The 17920-nt window shown below is 37.1% G+C and overlaps 1 protein-coding gene across 3 annotated transcripts in view; it reads left to right on the top strand.

Moving 5' to 3' along the window:
• Positions 1–17404, top strand: part of LOC133415863 (glucocorticoid receptor-like) — a 60117-nt gene extending 42713 nt beyond the window's left edge. For 2 of the 3 annotated variants that reach the window (XM_061702376.1, XM_061702375.1), the window contains exons 4-10: positions 1171–1197; positions 5155–5271; positions 7106–7378; positions 10670–10814; positions 11580–11710; positions 14278–14435; positions 14753–17404. In XM_061702376.1, the coding sequence (XP_061558360.1) occupies positions 1171–1197; positions 5155–5271; positions 7106–7378; positions 10670–10814; positions 11580–11710; positions 14278–14435; positions 14753–14905 (1004 nt within the window). In that variant the 3' untranslated portion in view covers positions 14906–17404. The remainder of the gene's footprint in view (positions 1–1170; positions 1198–5154; positions 5272–7105; positions 7379–10669; positions 10815–11579; positions 11711–14277; positions 14436–14752) is intronic. The other variant, XM_061702377.1, reaches the window with a different exon arrangement.
• The last annotated feature ends 516 nt before the right edge of the window (positions 17405–17920 follow it).

Here is a 17920-nt window from a genome sequence, read left to right as displayed (position 1 = left end):
ATAAACAAGGCTTAAGTGGGGTACACAAATTGATTTTTAACATTTTAACCCGTTTTATTTTTACGAGAGAAACCTCCCACATAATTAGTAAAAACAATTGCGATGTAAGAAGTAAGAACATTCCTGCTCTTTTGGGCCCATATCCTCCCGTACATGCGCCTTTTTTAAGGGTCTGGCTTGTGCACATTCTAGCTAAGCGCATTCTCCTGTCCAGACTTCTGACACACCCACTCTGCGTAACCTGGAAATGTGCACACAACCACCTAAGAGGTGTGATTCACTGAAGTCTGAGGCTGGCTGTAAATCATGGAGCATAGCAAATGTGTCATCACCAGTAAGACGTGCGCACCGCTCCATCTAATACACTACATTGAAGGAGAGCATGTTTTTTTTTTTACTCTGTATGAAATAAATCCAATAAAAGTAATACTGTGCTTATGACTACGCGCATATTTGGAGTCCCGCCAATGGAAAATGAGTGTTACTGCTGTACTATAGATTAGCTGTGTCCTGCAGCCTTTCTTGTGCCAGAGACCATGGACGAGTCACTTTAACATATTTGATGACCGCAAAAAAAAAAAAACCTAAACAAATTCTTCAATATCTAACTCACCTTTGTGTGATTATGAGGACTGTAGTTGTGTAATAATGAGCCCTGTGCTTTAAATTTTTTTTTATCATGTTTGAAGCAGAAAAGCTCCTTGCAGGTTGAAAAAAAAAAACAAGTCTGCTGGTGCCGATGTTTTCTGCCCATTAATGTGCTCTAATATGTCAGTTTTTGGATGTCAGCGTAATGTGGTTGGGACACATTATGGCTGTTGGACAGTCAGTGAGCGTAAGTGAGTGTAATGGGCCAGGGCCGTCGCCGGGCCGTCACCAACACTCGAATGGGAGAAAACATTTTCAAATTAGGCCCGATTTGTACCCCGCTTTATCAGAACTTGAAAAAAACTCAAATTAGTTGCAATAACAGTTGCCTTTGTTTGAGTATGCTATAAAGGTTTTTGTGTCTGATACAGTATGATGCAATTCAAATTGAAGGGTTGGACATTTTTACTTTTCAGAAAAATGTTACATCTGTTATTTTTTTGTTTGCTTTTCTCCACCCCGCCCATCCTCAAACAACCCACCTGCCCTCTCCATTTTCTGGTCGTTTTCTCAATGCTGAAGGATGGAGAGCTCGACAAAAGAGTGATGGTAAATAAATGCAACTTTTCATAATAATGCTAATCGTTCTGGTGATGATCATGATGATACCCTCACTGATGATTTGTCCCCGTGTTCTGTATCCTTGCTTGCGAACAAGCTCAGCCACTTCTCCTGGCTTCTCCTGGCACTGCATGAATTGGGTTTAATAAGGGGAGTTTTAGCATAAGAACATTCTGTACTGTTTAAGTTAAGTAATTTTATGTTCAACATGGTATTTCTTTGGTAAAATGAATTTGTCTATTAATTGATATTTACTTAATTTGTATTCTACATTCATGCCATAAAAATACATTGTTGTTCTGATTGTCTATATCCCACATACTGAAATCGCTCTGATGTCACCCTCGTATCTCTTAAGAGCCGACACCCTAAAGCAGAGGCAGAGATGGCTGATTTTTTTTTCACAGGTCATATTTACCATGTACTGTTGTTAAGTCGTGACTGTTTCAACAAATATGGAAAAGTGATTTTTTTTTTGGTTTTTAAACTAAAAACCGACCCTTTAATCGACATATCGTTGCCGATCAATAATTCACATAATCTGCGTGGGAACTAGTTACATTGTAGTTTCACTGAGTTTAATCTAATACTGTAACAGAACAGTATGACTACATTTGTTTCCTCACATTATTATGTTTTCAATATACTCCCATTCGGGCTCATGTTTAAGTAAGAACATCTAATATTTGCTGGTTTGTCATCTTTGCATATTGTACAGGCACAGAGCACACGATCTACACTGCTGTGTATTCTCGAGGTTTCTGTGACAAATATGCAGAGGAATTGTCTATATAAATAGCTGCTGCCGCTTTAGGCTTCTCATTGTACTCCCGGGTTAAAACTTGCCAGCCCCTCAGCGAGCAAGCAGCAAATCTGACTTCGCTTCAGCTGCCACTTGTGACACCACAGATGGCTGTTTTACGCATTTGTTTGCGAAATGGGCTGCCGTCTTGTTGTCGCACACCAACCCCACAAATCGATTCATAGGTTATGGAGATGAAATTCTGGCTGTTGATTATTGCGGGTTTGTTCCATATTCACTAAAGCGGCATGTTGAAAACTAACATCCATGCATCCATCTGTTTTCCATAAGACTTGTCCTCATCAGGGTCACGGGTAAACTGCAACCTATCCCAGCTGGATTTTGGCCAGAGGCGGGTTACACCCCCTGGGCACATATGCAGCAGATAAACAAGCAGTCACACTCACATTCAAATCTAAGGACAAGTTAAGAGTCTTCAATGAACCTAACATGTTTTGAGAATGTGAGAGGAACAGGGAGCAGAAGGAAAAGAAAATCTCCGAACCAAAGAACTGTGAGACAGACCAGCTAGCCACTAAACCTCCATGCCCCTCTGACATTTTCATATCTTGTTTTATTGAATTTTACAGGGATAATATCCATTATCTTCTCATTGTTGAAATTATGGACTTTTCATGCACAAATGTGTTTTAGTGCACTATTGCATGTTCACATTGCTCAAAAATAATTTAAGACTAAAGAAAATTTTATGATATTCACTTGAGTTGTTTGGAATTTCCACTTCAAATTAGTACTGCGGGAACCTGCAAAAACCACACCGCATTGAATGCATCAGTTGTTTGGACAACCCCAATTCCAATGAAGTTGGGACTTTGTGTGAAACAGAATACAATGAATACATGAATACAATGATTTGAAAATCATGTTCAACCTATATTTAATTGAATACACTACAAAGACAAGATATTTAATGTTCAAACTGATCAACTTTATTGTTTTAACAAATAATCATTAACTTAGAATTTTATGGCTGCAACATGTTCCAAAAAAACTGGGACAGGTGGCAAAAAAGACTGAGAAAGTTGAGGAATGCTCATCAAACACCTGTTTGGAACATCCCACAGGTGAACAGGCTAATTGGGAACGGGTGCCATGATTGGGTATAAAAGGAGTTTCCCCGAATTGTTCAGTCATTCACAAGCAAAGATGGGGCGAGGTTCTCCCGTCATTTTAAAAATAATCAGCGATTAAATGATTGTTCGGAATTCATTCGATCAATTGCATCTTAAAGCAATTCAGCTGCAGTCAGCTCAGGCAACTAGTTTGATGACGTTTAAGTGAAAATAGAGTCATACCACTAGCACACCATCACGGCATCATTCGATGTTGCATTTGCTAACCCTGCGGAACCAAACAACTACAATGTAAAACGTGTCGAAAAGAAGTTTAATTTCAGAAACCGACAAACCATTTTACTGTAGCTTGTGTCATCTGCGTGGGTTTTCTCCGGGCACTCCGGTTTCCTCCCACATCCCAAAAACATGAATTAATTGGAGACTCGAAATTGCCCGTAGGCATGACTGTGAGTGCGAATGGTTGTCTGTTTGTATGTGCCCTGCGATTGGCTGGCAACCAGTTCAGGGTGTACCCCGCCTCCTGCCCGATGACAGCTGGGATAGGCTCCAGTGCGCCCGCGACCCTAGTGAGGATAAGCGGCTCAGAAAATGGATGGATGGAGTTGTCTGGTTTTGCAATGAATGACATCAAAGACTTCTTTAAAGTTAATAATTGTTTTCCTCCAAATTAACATTTTAATTGCTTTATTTAAATCAATTTAGAATACCCAAAATAAAAATGGTTACCGTTAACCTGGAACCACAAATTTTAAAAACTAATTTTACCCAATTGGCAAAAAACAGAGACGTCTGCTTTTGCGGTTTAACTCTTCACGCTCGATTTTTGTAGACAAGCTGCCCGTTTCGACGCAGCGAGGCCGTGTACTTGTACGGATACAGAGCTCTGCGGACATATTTCAGTTCACCAGCTCATTCTGTGTTTAATAAGGGTACCCGCTCACATTGTCTGTCGCCACACCGGCCTAGAGCAGCGACAATGCTCCAATCATGCATGGATCGCTGTGATTACGCATCATCCTCTTTCGCGCAAAGATGTCTCTGCCGCTTTGATTGGCGACGAATAAAGTCAGCTGTAGACAGTGCAGCTCGCCCAGTATCCGATCCACCGGGCTGCGCTGGTCTACGAAATTACCAATAGCGGTCTAACTCGCCACTGGCATTTGAAAATCAACTGTTGGTGTTCTTCCTGAGGGTACTCCGGCTTCTTCCCGGAATCCCAAAACATGCATATTAAACTGAAGACTCTAAATTGTCTATAGGTGTGAATGTGAGTGTTGGTCTATATGTGCCCTGCGATTGACTGATAACCAGTCCAGGGTGTACCCTGCTTCTCACTAAAAGTCAGCTAGAATAGGCGCTAACTCACCTGAGAGCCTAATAAGGACAAGCGTGATAGAAATGGATGGATGATATTTATTGTAATGTCTGTCCTGTTGCATTTTTTTACTTCTCCGTACAACTGAATACAATGGTGATTCTATGCCTTCTTATAGTAATTTCTCTCTAATTGTAGTGTAACTCTTTCAAAGATGAAACCCAGCTTTTACGACTATCATTCTCTCGTTTGCTTCTGTTTGGTTTCTAGTAGCCTGTTTTGTTGATTTCTCAGTTTTGGACTATTTGCAACCAGTTTTTAATGGTCTTGGACAGACCGCTGGTCACCTGGTGTATTTACTGTAAGTCGAGTTCCATGCAAATGTTTGAACGTACCCTTTAAATTCCACGCCTCGCACTAAACACTGTTTTGTCGTGAATTATATGCTGTCGTGCAAAGAGAGAGGAATGGTCCATGCTCTACCAGTTGTAAATGAAGAACCTGAAAATGTGGAATGTGCATGTGTGATTGTTAGGTTGTGTCTTATCAACAGTCATGTTCAGACTTGAAGTTGTCCACAGTGGATGGTAGACATCTGATGTTTGTTTTACAGCCTCCCAAATGTTGAGCTTAATACCCCACACATTTTTGCTTTCACTTGCTAAATGTTGACTAATACAAATGTCTTTCTGTTTGTATGTTTTGTGTGTGTGTGTGTGTGTTTTAAACAGGTCAGCACAACTACCTGTGTGCAGGGAGGAACGACTGCATCATCGACAAGATCCGCAGGAAAAACTGTCCAGCCTGCCGCTTCCGGAAATGCCTTCAGGCTGGAATGAATTTAGAAGGTAAACCTTATCATTTTGGGGGGTTGTTTTTATTTTTCTATTTACTTTAATTATAACCTTTTAAATTAAAAATGTATTACTTTTTATATAAATGAAACTCATACTGAATGTCAATGATGATTAAAAAAAAAAATATTATTATTATTATAGAATAAACTTAAAAATAATTGTTAATATGCATTTTATAAAAATGTAAATCTTTAAAGCAGACTTTTTATGGGAAAGCAATTTTTCCATTGCTTGTATACAAATAGTTGGATCTTTGCCCAAGTGTAAAATAAAAAAAAGTTTTAAAAATGAAAGCGTTTGGGAGCTGCCCATTTCTGAAAAATGTGTCTATGAGCAAACCGTCCAGATCTTGGCCCTAATGTTACATCACAGTCGCACATCAAGTTTACCCAACCATGACTTGGCAGCTACTTGCGCGAAGAGCCACTTGTTTTTTGGGTTTTTTTTCCCCTAAGTGAACCACTATAACATAAAAGTCAAAGCTTAAGCAGAGCTGCAGTGTTGTTGTGTGTTGGTGCACATATTAGTTTTAGCAAAGGACAAAATTTTGCTCTTAAGGCAGTGAGATAACCCGAATTTGTACATCAGTTAGAAAGTGTCTCACTAACCTACGCCATGTAGTGACATCATAATTGATGTTAATGAACATTCCTAAATATAAAACAATCAAATTAAAAACTGCTGTAACAACAAAAAGCCTATCAATAATGTAATGAGGGAAAAGACTTTGAGAGAGGAGAATCGTTTTGCGGCAGAAAAAACATCTTTCATTGCAAAAAATAAAAAATTGTAAGATTTAAGTTGAAACTTTAATAAGAAAAAAGTTAACGAGAACAAAGTTAACGAGAACAAAGTTTAAATATTACATCTGATATCATATATTAAGAAGAAAAACAATCACAATATTAAAACAATTACAATTCACGAGAATTGTCACTTGTGGGCAAAAATACGTTTTGCAAGAAAGACGAAGAAGATTTTATGATCAAAATGTAGACAAATTGCAAGAGTTAAGTTGTATCTTTAATAGAAAAAAAGTCGATTCCCAAGTTTGGATATCACAATAATAAAGTCGTGAAAAACACTTTTATAAATGAATAAACAATGAAATAAAAAATAGCAATTACGGTGGTAAATGAGCGTGCGTTCGGCCGTGTGACGACGTATTCTTACGCCGCCGCCCAAACTAGTTCATTGCGTGCCATTTGGAACCTCAAAACGTTTTATGTTGGGACTGTCATGAAGTGATGAAATTTGCCTCCTTTCACACATGCAAAACGAACATCATAGTGACATCTAGTTCATCCAGCTACTTTCAACGGGGCTGTTTAAGCTGTGATGAATGGGCTCTGTGATTGCTGTTTTTTGGGGGTGTTTTGTCCAATACAGTACCGCCATGTTATTAGGACACCTGGAACCACTTTTACTTTATGGAAACAAAACCTAATATCTCTCCAGGGTGGGAGCTGTGTTGAATTTTCTAACCACAGAGACTGTTGTACAAACAGATGCTTTGCTCTGGTAACATGATCCGGTGCAACTCAACCTACATTCACGGGTGTTAACACACCTCCTCCTGCAAAGCGGAGGCAATAAGACCTGGGTGAATCAAAAATAACAGTGAGCGATAACTCGGCTCCTGTTTGTGGACTCTAAATATAAAGCGCCCATCAGTGACCTGGGAATTTTCTTAGCACAAAGACCTAATTCACAGCCAGACCGCCTTTGTCCGAAGGTCACCATGCACTTGTACGTACTACGTACACGGAATCATGTTGCTAATTGGTGATATTGACTTGTGTGCCATCTTCTCATGTTCCACCAGCGAGGAAAAACAAGAAGCTGAACAAAAAAATAGACCATCGAATTATCAGGCCGCCGGAGCCCGTCCCCACCATGCCCGGTCTGGCCATCCCTGCCTGCGTGCCCCAGCTGGTGCCCGCCATGCTGTCTGTGCTCAAGGCCATCGAGCCCGAGATCATCTACTCTGGCTACGATCCCACGCTGCCCGACACGTCCTCGCGCCTCATGAGCACGCTCAACAAGCTCGGCGGGCAGCAGATCATCTCGGCTGTCAAGTGGGCAAAGTCGCTGCCAGGTAATAAGAAGCCGCTCCGGGGATCGCTCGCCTTCTCATTCGGCTTCTGGCTGACTTGTAATTTACATTGACCGGTGGAGATGTGAGCCAAGTCTAGGCAGAAAACAAAGAAAAAGGTCTGAGAGCCAGTTTCCGACGTTGTTTTAACTGGCAACATCAAGCATTTAGATTATCAAGAGTCTTGTAATTGTTGCATTCATTTAGCTGTTTCCCCCCCTAAAAAAGGTTATTTATTGTTATTATTATTTCTGGAATTATTATTTCTTTTTATTAATTCCTCTCATTAAGTAATTTTAATGAATTTATTGTAAACAAATAAAAAAAATATAGAGTAAAATATTAACTTTTATATACACATTTAACATTAATAACATTTAATGTATTACATAATTGATTAATTGATTATAATAGAATTAATTTAAAATAATAAAATTTTTAAAATGAGAAGAAATTTTATTTATGAAATAGTTTTAAAATTGATTTATTATTATTATATTATTATTATTAAAATAAAAACATAATAATAATTTGTATCCTGTACATGTATCTGCAGTTAACATTTTCTATACAATTGGTTAATTATGTTATAATTAAATCAATTAAAATATATGTATTCATTTCCCTCATTAAATGATTGGCTAATTAATTTATTGTGAAAATAAACATTTAAAAGAGTAAAATAAACAATTGTATGTACCAATTTAACATTGCACTGTATGCATGTTTTATTACATATTGGTTAAAAGATAATACATCCATTTTCCGTACCACTTCTACTCACTAGGATCGTGGGCGTGTTGGAGCCTATGACAGCTGACTTCGGGCGAGAGGCGGGATAAACCCTGAACTGGTCGCCGGCCAATCATAGGGCCCATATAAACAGACAACCATTCGCGCTCACATTCACACCTACGAGCAATTTGACGTCTTCAATTAATGCATTGCAATTAATCCATGCATGTTTTCGGGATGTGGGAGGAACCCAGCGTACCCGGAGAAAACCAACGCAGGCATGGGGACAACATGCAAATTCCACACAGGCCGGGCCGGGATTTGAACCCAGGTCCTCAGAACTGTGCTAACCAGTCGGTCTGGTTTGGTCCGTGACATGTCAGAAAATCAGCAAAAAATGTTGATCATTCTTTTCCAAAGTAAAAGCAAATGTCTTATTTTGATTAAACACAAACATAATAATAGTTGATGATTAATTAGAAAATTGATTAGTTGTCAATTATTCAATTAATCGTTGCGCCTCTAAACTATTGACTATTCACTTTGACCTCTGTTATTGTAACTTTTTATTTTAATCAAGACGAGACTATAAAAGACAGGAGCACAATTATTATTTACACAATTAGTATATTTTTATTAATTTTGAATTTTATTAATTGAATAGCAAAAAAAAAAAAAGACTTTAAACCCAATTTTGCAAATGTTTTATTTTAATGTGAAAAACAACGTAAAAACTCACTACATTGTTGGGAAACATCCGTTTCCTTAGACAGGGAAAATGAGCATCCACACATTAACTAGGACTGCAGCTGTCTAATATTTTAAAGAACCGAGTAAACCACCGATCATCCCATCGATTAATCGATTAATGTGCAAAAATTAATGCTTATGCATTATTAAACAACAATACTAACACAAAATGATCCCTGCGAAGCTTCAATGCAGAGATTTTACATCAACCTTTTTTTTGTAATAAAATTATTCGAGCAATCCGATTAATCGTTTTAGCCCAAGTTGCATGACATTCACAAGAAGTGCTAAGAATCATGTGAGTCACGAGACACACAATAACTTTGAGGGGGGGGGGTGAAGAGTTAAAGCAACGAGCCAAAACATGATAACAAGCCGTGGAGAATTGAAAGTGGTGCCGTGCTGTGATCATGAGAAAGCAGCCTCATGACCTGCTAATCGCTGCAAGTATTCTCTTGAGGATTTACTCCCTTTGATTGCTAAAACTGCTCCACAATAACTGCAGTTCACATTTTTATCCCATAAAAAAAAGAGAGAGAAGGAAATCCCTATGAAAATGTAACATGGGCGTTTTTTCTCTACGTTTCCTTGTGTGTGGCACCACCTTTTATTGTGGGGGCATTTGTCTTTGACTGAGGACATTTCGGCTGGTCCACACAAGAGAAATGCCAGGATGAGCTCCTTCACATGATTTGACTGCATGCTGGTGTCTGTGTGTTCGTGTGTGTGTGTGTGTGTGTGTGTGTGTGTGTGTGTGTTGAGTGGGTGGGGGTTATAGGGTGCATATTGGTCCAGCTGGCAGCTTGCCACAGTGATAGTGAAGGCCACCTCTCAGTGGAGATGACTCTTACATAACACAATTTGAAACAAATGCGTCATGAAAGGATCCCTTTTGAAAACGTGGAAATGGGTGAAAACATTTTCTAACCTTTTCTCTGAATAACCGCTTAGTTAGATGTGGCAGTTATTTATATTTTTTTTATTTGATATGAGCTAGTATTTTTATTTATTTTTGTATTTGGAATGTAATTAAATAAAGCCACTGTTTTGATTGATGAAAAAAATATGTGGGATTTGTTTTTAACATTTTTAGTTTAGTAATGGCTGACCATTTTCAGTTTTTTTTTTCTGTTTAAGTCAATCTGTGATTTGATCTTTTTAAAATCTGTTTATATTAGATCTGGCAATTTTTTTTCTTTTAATTTATTTAGTTTGTATTTTTTAAAGTTTTAATTTACTTAGATCTGAAGATTTTGGACAGTTTTGATTTTATCAGACAAACTATATCTTTTAATCGTGTTTGGGTTGCCAGTTATTTGTTTTAATATAATTATATTTGTTATTTCTTTTTTATTTTTAATTGAATTTTAAATTAGATCCGGCAAGTTGTACCGATAGCATTTTAAAAATTGAATTACAATTTTTGTTATTCTTTATTTACTTAGATCTGGCAAATTGTATTTATTCTTGATTGAATTAGATCTGGAAAAATAAAAACAAATATTCCTTTTAATACTTAGATAGACGATACAAGTTATATCTATATTGCCAAAGAAAACAACTTGCACCATTTACCACATGAATTGACACGTAGTATTTAAAATTCTCATGTTCATCATTGTGGTTGCAGTTTATTATAATTATTTTTGTATTGTAATATTTTGCCACCTCATGTAGCTTCATGGGGGTTATCAAAATAATGGTGACAGCGTGTTGAACTCCCACCACAAAAACACATATAGATCTAAAAAGAGCTTTTATTCATCTCTTGTATTGGAGCTCATACAGTATACCTTTTGTCCTTTGCAGGCTTCCGTAACCTGCACCTGGATGACCAGATGACGCTGCTGCAGTGCTCGTGGCTCTTCCTCATGTCCTTCGGTCTGGGCTGGAGGTCGTACCAGCAATGCAACGGCAGCATGCTCTGCTTCGCCCCCGACCTCGTCATCAACCAGTGTGTATTATGTGTCTCATTAGAAAGATAATAGCCGGTGCGTTTAGGACATCCACCTCACAGTTCTAAAGTTTGGAGTTTGAATTCTGGCTCCGGTCTTCCTTTGGGATTGCATAATAATAATAATAATAAATAATAATAAGAATAACAATGAAAATATAGCACCTTCCAGAGGACTCAAGGATTTTATTTTAATCTGTAAAAAAATATTTGTTTTTCTGAAATTGCATATTGTGTTGTTTTTTTTAATCTGAAAAACAACAAAAATGATTTGTTAATTTTTGGGGGAAAGCCAATTTTAAGATTTTTTTTCATTCATAAATTCTTTCTGTATCGGATTTTAATGTTCAGAATCAGAAAACAAAATATTACTTAATTATAGTCCAAAAAAACAACAACATTGAACTGCATTTGTTAAGTAAAAAACTGTTTTTAAAAATTATTTTAATCCAGAATTTTATTTTTTTAGATTTAGCTCTTCTATCTATCTATCTATCTATCTATCTATCTATCTATCTATCTATCTATCTATCTATCTATCTATCTATCTATCTATCTATCTATCCATCTATCCATCTATCTATCTATCTATCTATCTATCTATCTATCTATCTATCTATCTATCTATCTATCGACCGTATTTTTCCTTTATGCAACTTGTCAGTAGGGTAAGGATAATGTATGAGGGAAGGTAACAACACTGAATATTTTATTCCTTACCATGTGACCTCTCTCCTTCTTTATCTCCCTCTTGCTCTTCCTCAGAGAGCGCATGAAGCTTCCTTTTATGTTGGGGCAATGCGAGCAGATGCTGAAGATCTGCACAGAGTTTGTGCGTCTGGAGGTGTCCTACGATGAGTACCTGTGCATGAAGGTACTGCTGCTGCTGAGCACAGGTAATTTTCACGCAGCATAACATTCTGCATAACATTGCTCTTAAATAGGCTGCAAAATAAATGCTAAAATGATGACTAATAAACACAGGAAAAAAGCAAATGTATTGCTTGCACCTCACTGGGAATGAGTGGCAAGCTAATGGATGCACTCACAAAGGAGAATGACATTTTCATGTTGAATCCAAAGCTATTTCCATCTGCTCCTTGGAGGCAGGCCGACACTATCAGGTCACGATAACTTTGAATCATTTCTCATGCGCTCCCAGGTTAGTTCAATTGGATTCATGATGCCTGACGTCACGTGTCGCAGGCTTCATGTAGGACAGGGAGGGGCCCCCCCTAATAAAGTTAAACGTTATAATCAAAATAAATTATGTATTTTTTTAAACATGAATTTTAGATCACAAGATTATTGAAAAGAGCCATATATTGTGTTGCTCAACAGTGATCTTAATTAAATATTAAACACCACTATTTTATTTAATCAAAATCCTATTTTTGCAACTGGTATCACACCTTTTCTTTTCTTTGGCATTTTGTTTACTCTTTATGTAACTTTTAATTTAGATTAACTAATCCGGTATATGCTTAACCTACTTCCGCATTTGGCAAAACGGGTAAAATCACTTCCTACTCACACGGGTTAATGACGAGGGGGACCGTGGTATAGCACATGTGGGAACTTTAAACATCTAGAATGTCCTTTTTTTTTAACACAAGATGTCCCCACAGAGCCACCAAAGATGACAATACCCGATGTTTAGACTTTGTTCGTGTTCACATATATCATATCATATTTTATGAATAAATGATATACCAGCCATAAAGAAAACATTTTAGCAAGTTTGGCTTCAAAACAATCATGTCATCAAACCAGTCATGCTCGTTAGCGTAGCATACACAGGACGCCAGCCATCCCGTTTTTCTGGGTTTGGTCACGTGACATTCCGTGTATAGCAGATAATAGAAAAATATACAGTATGTGTAAGAAAAAAATATATTCAATTTCTGAACTTCAACCCTAATCTATGATAGCTAGCTACATGTCTTATACTTTATATTATTTAGGAAACTAGTCTTATGAGCTACTGAGTTTGCTTATCTATCTAAATATCTTAGCTTAGCTCTTAGCTTGCTACTTATCTTAAATATTGTAGTGCGCTAGTTTTTGGAGCTGGCTAGTTAGCATATGTTAGCCTTTTACTATTTTAACTAGTTACTTAGCTTGTAATATATTTTAGCAAGCGACTTCGCTTTAGTGAGCAACTTAGCTCATATACTTAACGACAATATTTTTGTGATACTGTTATATTAACTACAATATTAATTATATTTAATTTTATCAAGCTACTTTTCTTAGCTAATTTGTTAGCTTTTCTCTTTGCTGCATTGTTAATATATTTTAGAAAGCTAGTTTTCTTTGCTGGCAACTTAGTTTATCTATTTCATCTAGCTCAGCTAGCGAATTACATTACGTATTGTAGAAAACTAGATATAGCTCTTCTATCTATCTATCTATCTATCTATCTATGTATCTATCTATCTATCTATCTCTAGCTAGCTAGCTGTATGTATTTTAGCTAGCTATTTGCCTTGACTGTATATTTTAGTTATAACATTTTTGTGTCAACCCTTTCTCTATTTTTCAAACTATTATTAATTACATATTGTCAGAAACACAAAAGGAGAGAGTGGCTAGGAGACTTAAAAGGAGAAGTAAAATATTTGGCCTTTTCCGCTTTCTGCCTTTTCATTTCATTCTTCGACATTTCAGCCAGGCGACGAACATCTTTCAGCATCTCGCCACACAATATTCATATTGCATTCATACAGTTTCATGCAAGAAGGGTTAGTCTTATTTGGTATCCTCTGGAGTTACGAAAAAGTTACGAAAAGCGACTTCAGTCGTGCTCCCTTTGTGCTTTTACATAATCTATAGCAGCGAGTGTGCAAATCCTCTCCTGTGCTATGCCCTCATATTGCAAACTACGTATATAAGCAACAAGGGAGCTGCCTTACGTGCATTTTATGTGTGGGGACATGTTTGTGTTGACTGGCATTTCATTAGCATAAACTCAAACACAATGTTCCCACAGGGTGCTTTAGGAATTGTTGTGAATGCACATGCTGGATTTTCAGAGTTGGAAAAAGTGCTTCCATTTTGGATACAGTGATAAAGAGACAGAGGTTTTAACTATATTTAATATTATTGTAAGCCACTGTAACATTATGCACAGCGTGTACATTCCCACGGTGCTTAAACATGGGGAAAAATTTACCCAAGTAATGCTTTGAAATTTATTACACATAAAAGTTAAATAAAAAAAAATAAAAAATGTTTAAAAACAAACAATTCTTGAAGATTAAATGCAAATGTATTGATCTTAAAAGATAAATACAACTGAATTGTACTTGCTCACTGAGTTGATTTCTCACGACGATTGCTGATGCCACATATGATGACGGTTTGAACTTCAAAGTTTGATTTGATATTTTTAGGCATTTTGTTTGACTCCAAATTGATGATGTTGTTTTTTGTGTTTCTCTGTGCGTGTGTTTGTGTTCAGTGCCTAAAGAGGGCCTAAAGAGCCAGGCGGTGTTCGATGAGATCCGCATGATGTACATCAAGGAGCTGGGAAAAGCCATCGTCAAGCGAGAGGAGAGCACCAGCCAGAACTGGCAACGCTTCTACCAGCTCACTAAGCTACTGGACTCCATGCAGGGGGTGAGCCCTCCAGTACAGTAAAACTGCACATTTTACAGGGGCGCCCTAAGGTACACCTACATAATAAATGTGTTGCACTGCGTGAGGAAAACGGTGGTCACACCAGATAGCGACTGATTTTCTGACACCCCCAGTACAGTAAAACAAAACATTTTAGAGTGGCCTTTTATTGTGCGCAGCCTAAGGCCTACATGTGGATGGATTATTTTGGCATAGGAAAAGTGCTCACTAATACAGTTTTAGACAGATTTATGAACAATATTTGACAGTAGAACCTATAATCATATGAATATTGACTAGAATGTGTCTTTTTGCAGATGGTGGAGGATCTCCTCCAGATTTGCTTCTACACGTTCATGAATAAGACGCTGAGTGTGGAGTTCCCCGAGATGCTGGCGGAGATCATCACCAACCAGATACCAAAAGTCAAAGACGGCAGCGTCAAGCAGCTGCTCTTTCATCAGTCGTGAGCGCCTTCAGGCCTTAACAGCCATGCCTTAAATTCCCCCCCGAACCCCAACTCCCAATTCCGTGACGCGCCACTTTACTGCCACATCCTCGCTCAGGTTTGAAAACCGACTGCCCATTTGGTCTTCAGAGGAAATATTTTCGGCCCCCTCATCCTCCTCAGCCTGAATGTTTTTCAGTTTGGTGGCCACATGATTTCACCGTTGACAACTACAAACATCCACGTCCTGATTACGCTCTCCCATTACCTGCCGACGACCTTCAGAATGTAACGTGTCAACTATATATATATATTAGTATATAGTATATATACATACAGTATGATATACCCCAAGAAGACGAAAATGTTTTCAGCTTGTTTGTTATAAGCGACAAAACACAGCGACTGAAAAAAAATCTTTGGATTTTCCGCTTGTTGAATGCACGCACACTCGCTTTTAAGTCCATTCAGCAACAGCAAGTACATGTGAGAAGGGAAACCAGTGCCTTTCAGCTTCTAAAGCTTTTCATAGCTGTTAATTATTTTTGTTTTTTTGTTTTTTTTTTTTTTACACAATATACAATAAAAAAAAAAACTCTCGTCAACTTTTCCCATCATGAAAACATTCTTGATCGAGTAGGGCCTCACTAAAAATAAAAAAAATATTGTTTTTAGTCATTGAAAAGAGTCATTTTACTGTACGTTATGAAGGGGGGGAGGATATTAAAACAAATCGTGATTTTATGAGAATAATTTATCTCATTAAAAACTCTGTTTTGTGAAAAAAAATTAGAAACTCATGAGTGAAGTCAGAATTTTGCAGTAACAAAAAGTAAATATTACAAGTCAAATTGTAATTTCATAAGTAAAAGTTGTAGTATTACAAAAATAAGGTTAAAACAAAAAAGGCTTGTGATATTATAGCTGACATATTGACATTGAAAACGACATTAAAACAAAGTCAAAGAATAAAGTGCTAGTTAAATGAGGAAGAAGTCGCCCTCTCTTTCAGTCAGGAAAAATTATGAGTAAAGTTGCAATTTTCCCCCCCAACAAAAATCAATATTCAGCAATCAAGTTGGGATATTGCAAGAAATGTGTTGATTAGGAATACTTTCAAAACAATTTTTTTTCATTTTATGTAAAATATTATTGTATGAGTCCAAATTTCCACCCTAAAAAGTCAATATTCAACACTTAAATTGAGAGATTTCAAAAAGAAAGTCAAGCCTTTACAAAAAAAAAAAAAAGTTGTGATCTTACAAGAATCAATCTTAATTTTTGGGGTTGTTACATCTGATATCATAGATCAGTGGTTTGTAAAAAAGTGTACCAAATAATATTTAAAACAAACAGTTCTAAAAGATTATATGCAAAAATGTTCTACTTTAAAATTAAGTACAACTGCACTGTACTCAACACTGAAACATTATGCATGCACAGTTATGCACAATTTGAACATTTAATTCAGTGATTCTTTCACATACCATTAGCGAGAGCCACACTTTGAAAATTAATGTTATAGATTATGAAGAGTAAAATTTAAGAGTAAAAAAAATAATAATCTTAATATTAAAACAACTAATCTGAGAATAACGTGGTAATTTAACAAGGGAAAAAAGGTTTGCAACAACAAATCGAACAATGATCACACTTTCAATTTGTGGGGACTAAAAAAGTTGGAGTTTGGCAATAAAAAAGTCAGAAAAAATATCCCAAAACCCCAAACGGGTAGTATTGGTTTCTCCAAATTGATTACCTAAACACGTTTGACGGGAAAAATATTGGCATGTGTTTGTTAAGACTTTTTTGGCACAGTATTCTCGTAATATCTGACTTCACTCGATTTTGAATTCCATAACTATATTTTTTTTCTCAGTGTTGCTAATACTGCTTCACGCATTTAAGTACTTGTGAATAATTATCATCATAATTGCTCATAAACGCAGAATATTTTTGATGGGTACCAAAATTGTCCTTTCATTGCTTGCTTCATTTAATCAGATGAACATTTATCTCCGTTCAATAGTGCCACATGAAGCTAATGAACCCTTTAATCAATTACGAGGTGTAGTTAAATCGCCACCCCAGTAGAGGAAAGCATTTAAAAGAAAAAAGGAACAGCCATATATAGACATAATATATGAATTTTTTTTTTTCTTTTGTAAGATGTAACAAAATTCAAATCCCATAAAGTTCTATTCACTGCTCCAGTATTTTCAAATGAGATGCAAAATAATATTAGCTCAGGCTCGGTCACTGGTGCCAAAAGTCACAGGCGGTTGTAAATAGATGACTTCTATTGCTTTGATTGTTTTCAACTTGTGTGTGAATGTTTTGTGTGTGCGTGTGTGTGTGTGTGTGTGTGAATTAGTGTACGTGTGTGAGTGATGCTCCAATTGTGACCATTTGCTTCAGGGTGCCCATACATGAGGTTTTCACAATATACACCAGCTTCAATGTACTGATTATCAACTATTATCATCATGCAGGTAAAATTAAATATTGTAGCTTTTGGGAATGGGTTTCAAAATGATGTCTTTTTTCTGCTCCCATACACACTATATCTACGTATACATACACACACACACACACATTCATACATGCAACCAGTATTTACTTGCTTATGACACAACATGGAGGCCACCCATTGATTTTCAGCTCTGAATGGCAGTAAACAGAACAGGTTGGGGGGTTGCCATGGTGACTCATCATTTGTGTGTTATTTCGGGCCGATGGCAAGTTGGGCCTTAGGAGCATACATTCGTTCACACATACAAATATGTGCTATTCCATGAACTATGCCCCCCCCCCCCCCCCCCCCCCAACACACACACACACGGCGCAACTTCACAAAAACCAGCCCCGACACAGCGTACTCGGTGCAGTGCAAACAGCTTATAGTTGTATTTAACATCATTCATTCGCTTCCGTACCACTTATCCTCACAAGGATTGCGGGCGTGCTGGATTCTATCCCAGCTATCTTCAGGTGAGAGGCGGGGTGCACTACTTAACATTAAAAAATAAAAAAAAAT

Source organism: Phycodurus eques, chromosome 17, assembly GCF_024500275.1.
Source record: "Phycodurus eques isolate BA_2022a chromosome 17, UOR_Pequ_1.1, whole genome shotgun sequence".
In the NCBI taxonomy this organism is placed as follows: domain Eukaryota; kingdom Metazoa; phylum Chordata; class Actinopteri; order Syngnathiformes; family Syngnathidae; genus Phycodurus; species Phycodurus eques.
The sequence above is the reverse complement of the archived record's forward strand: the minus strand, read 5'-3'. Positions and strand labels throughout refer to the sequence as shown.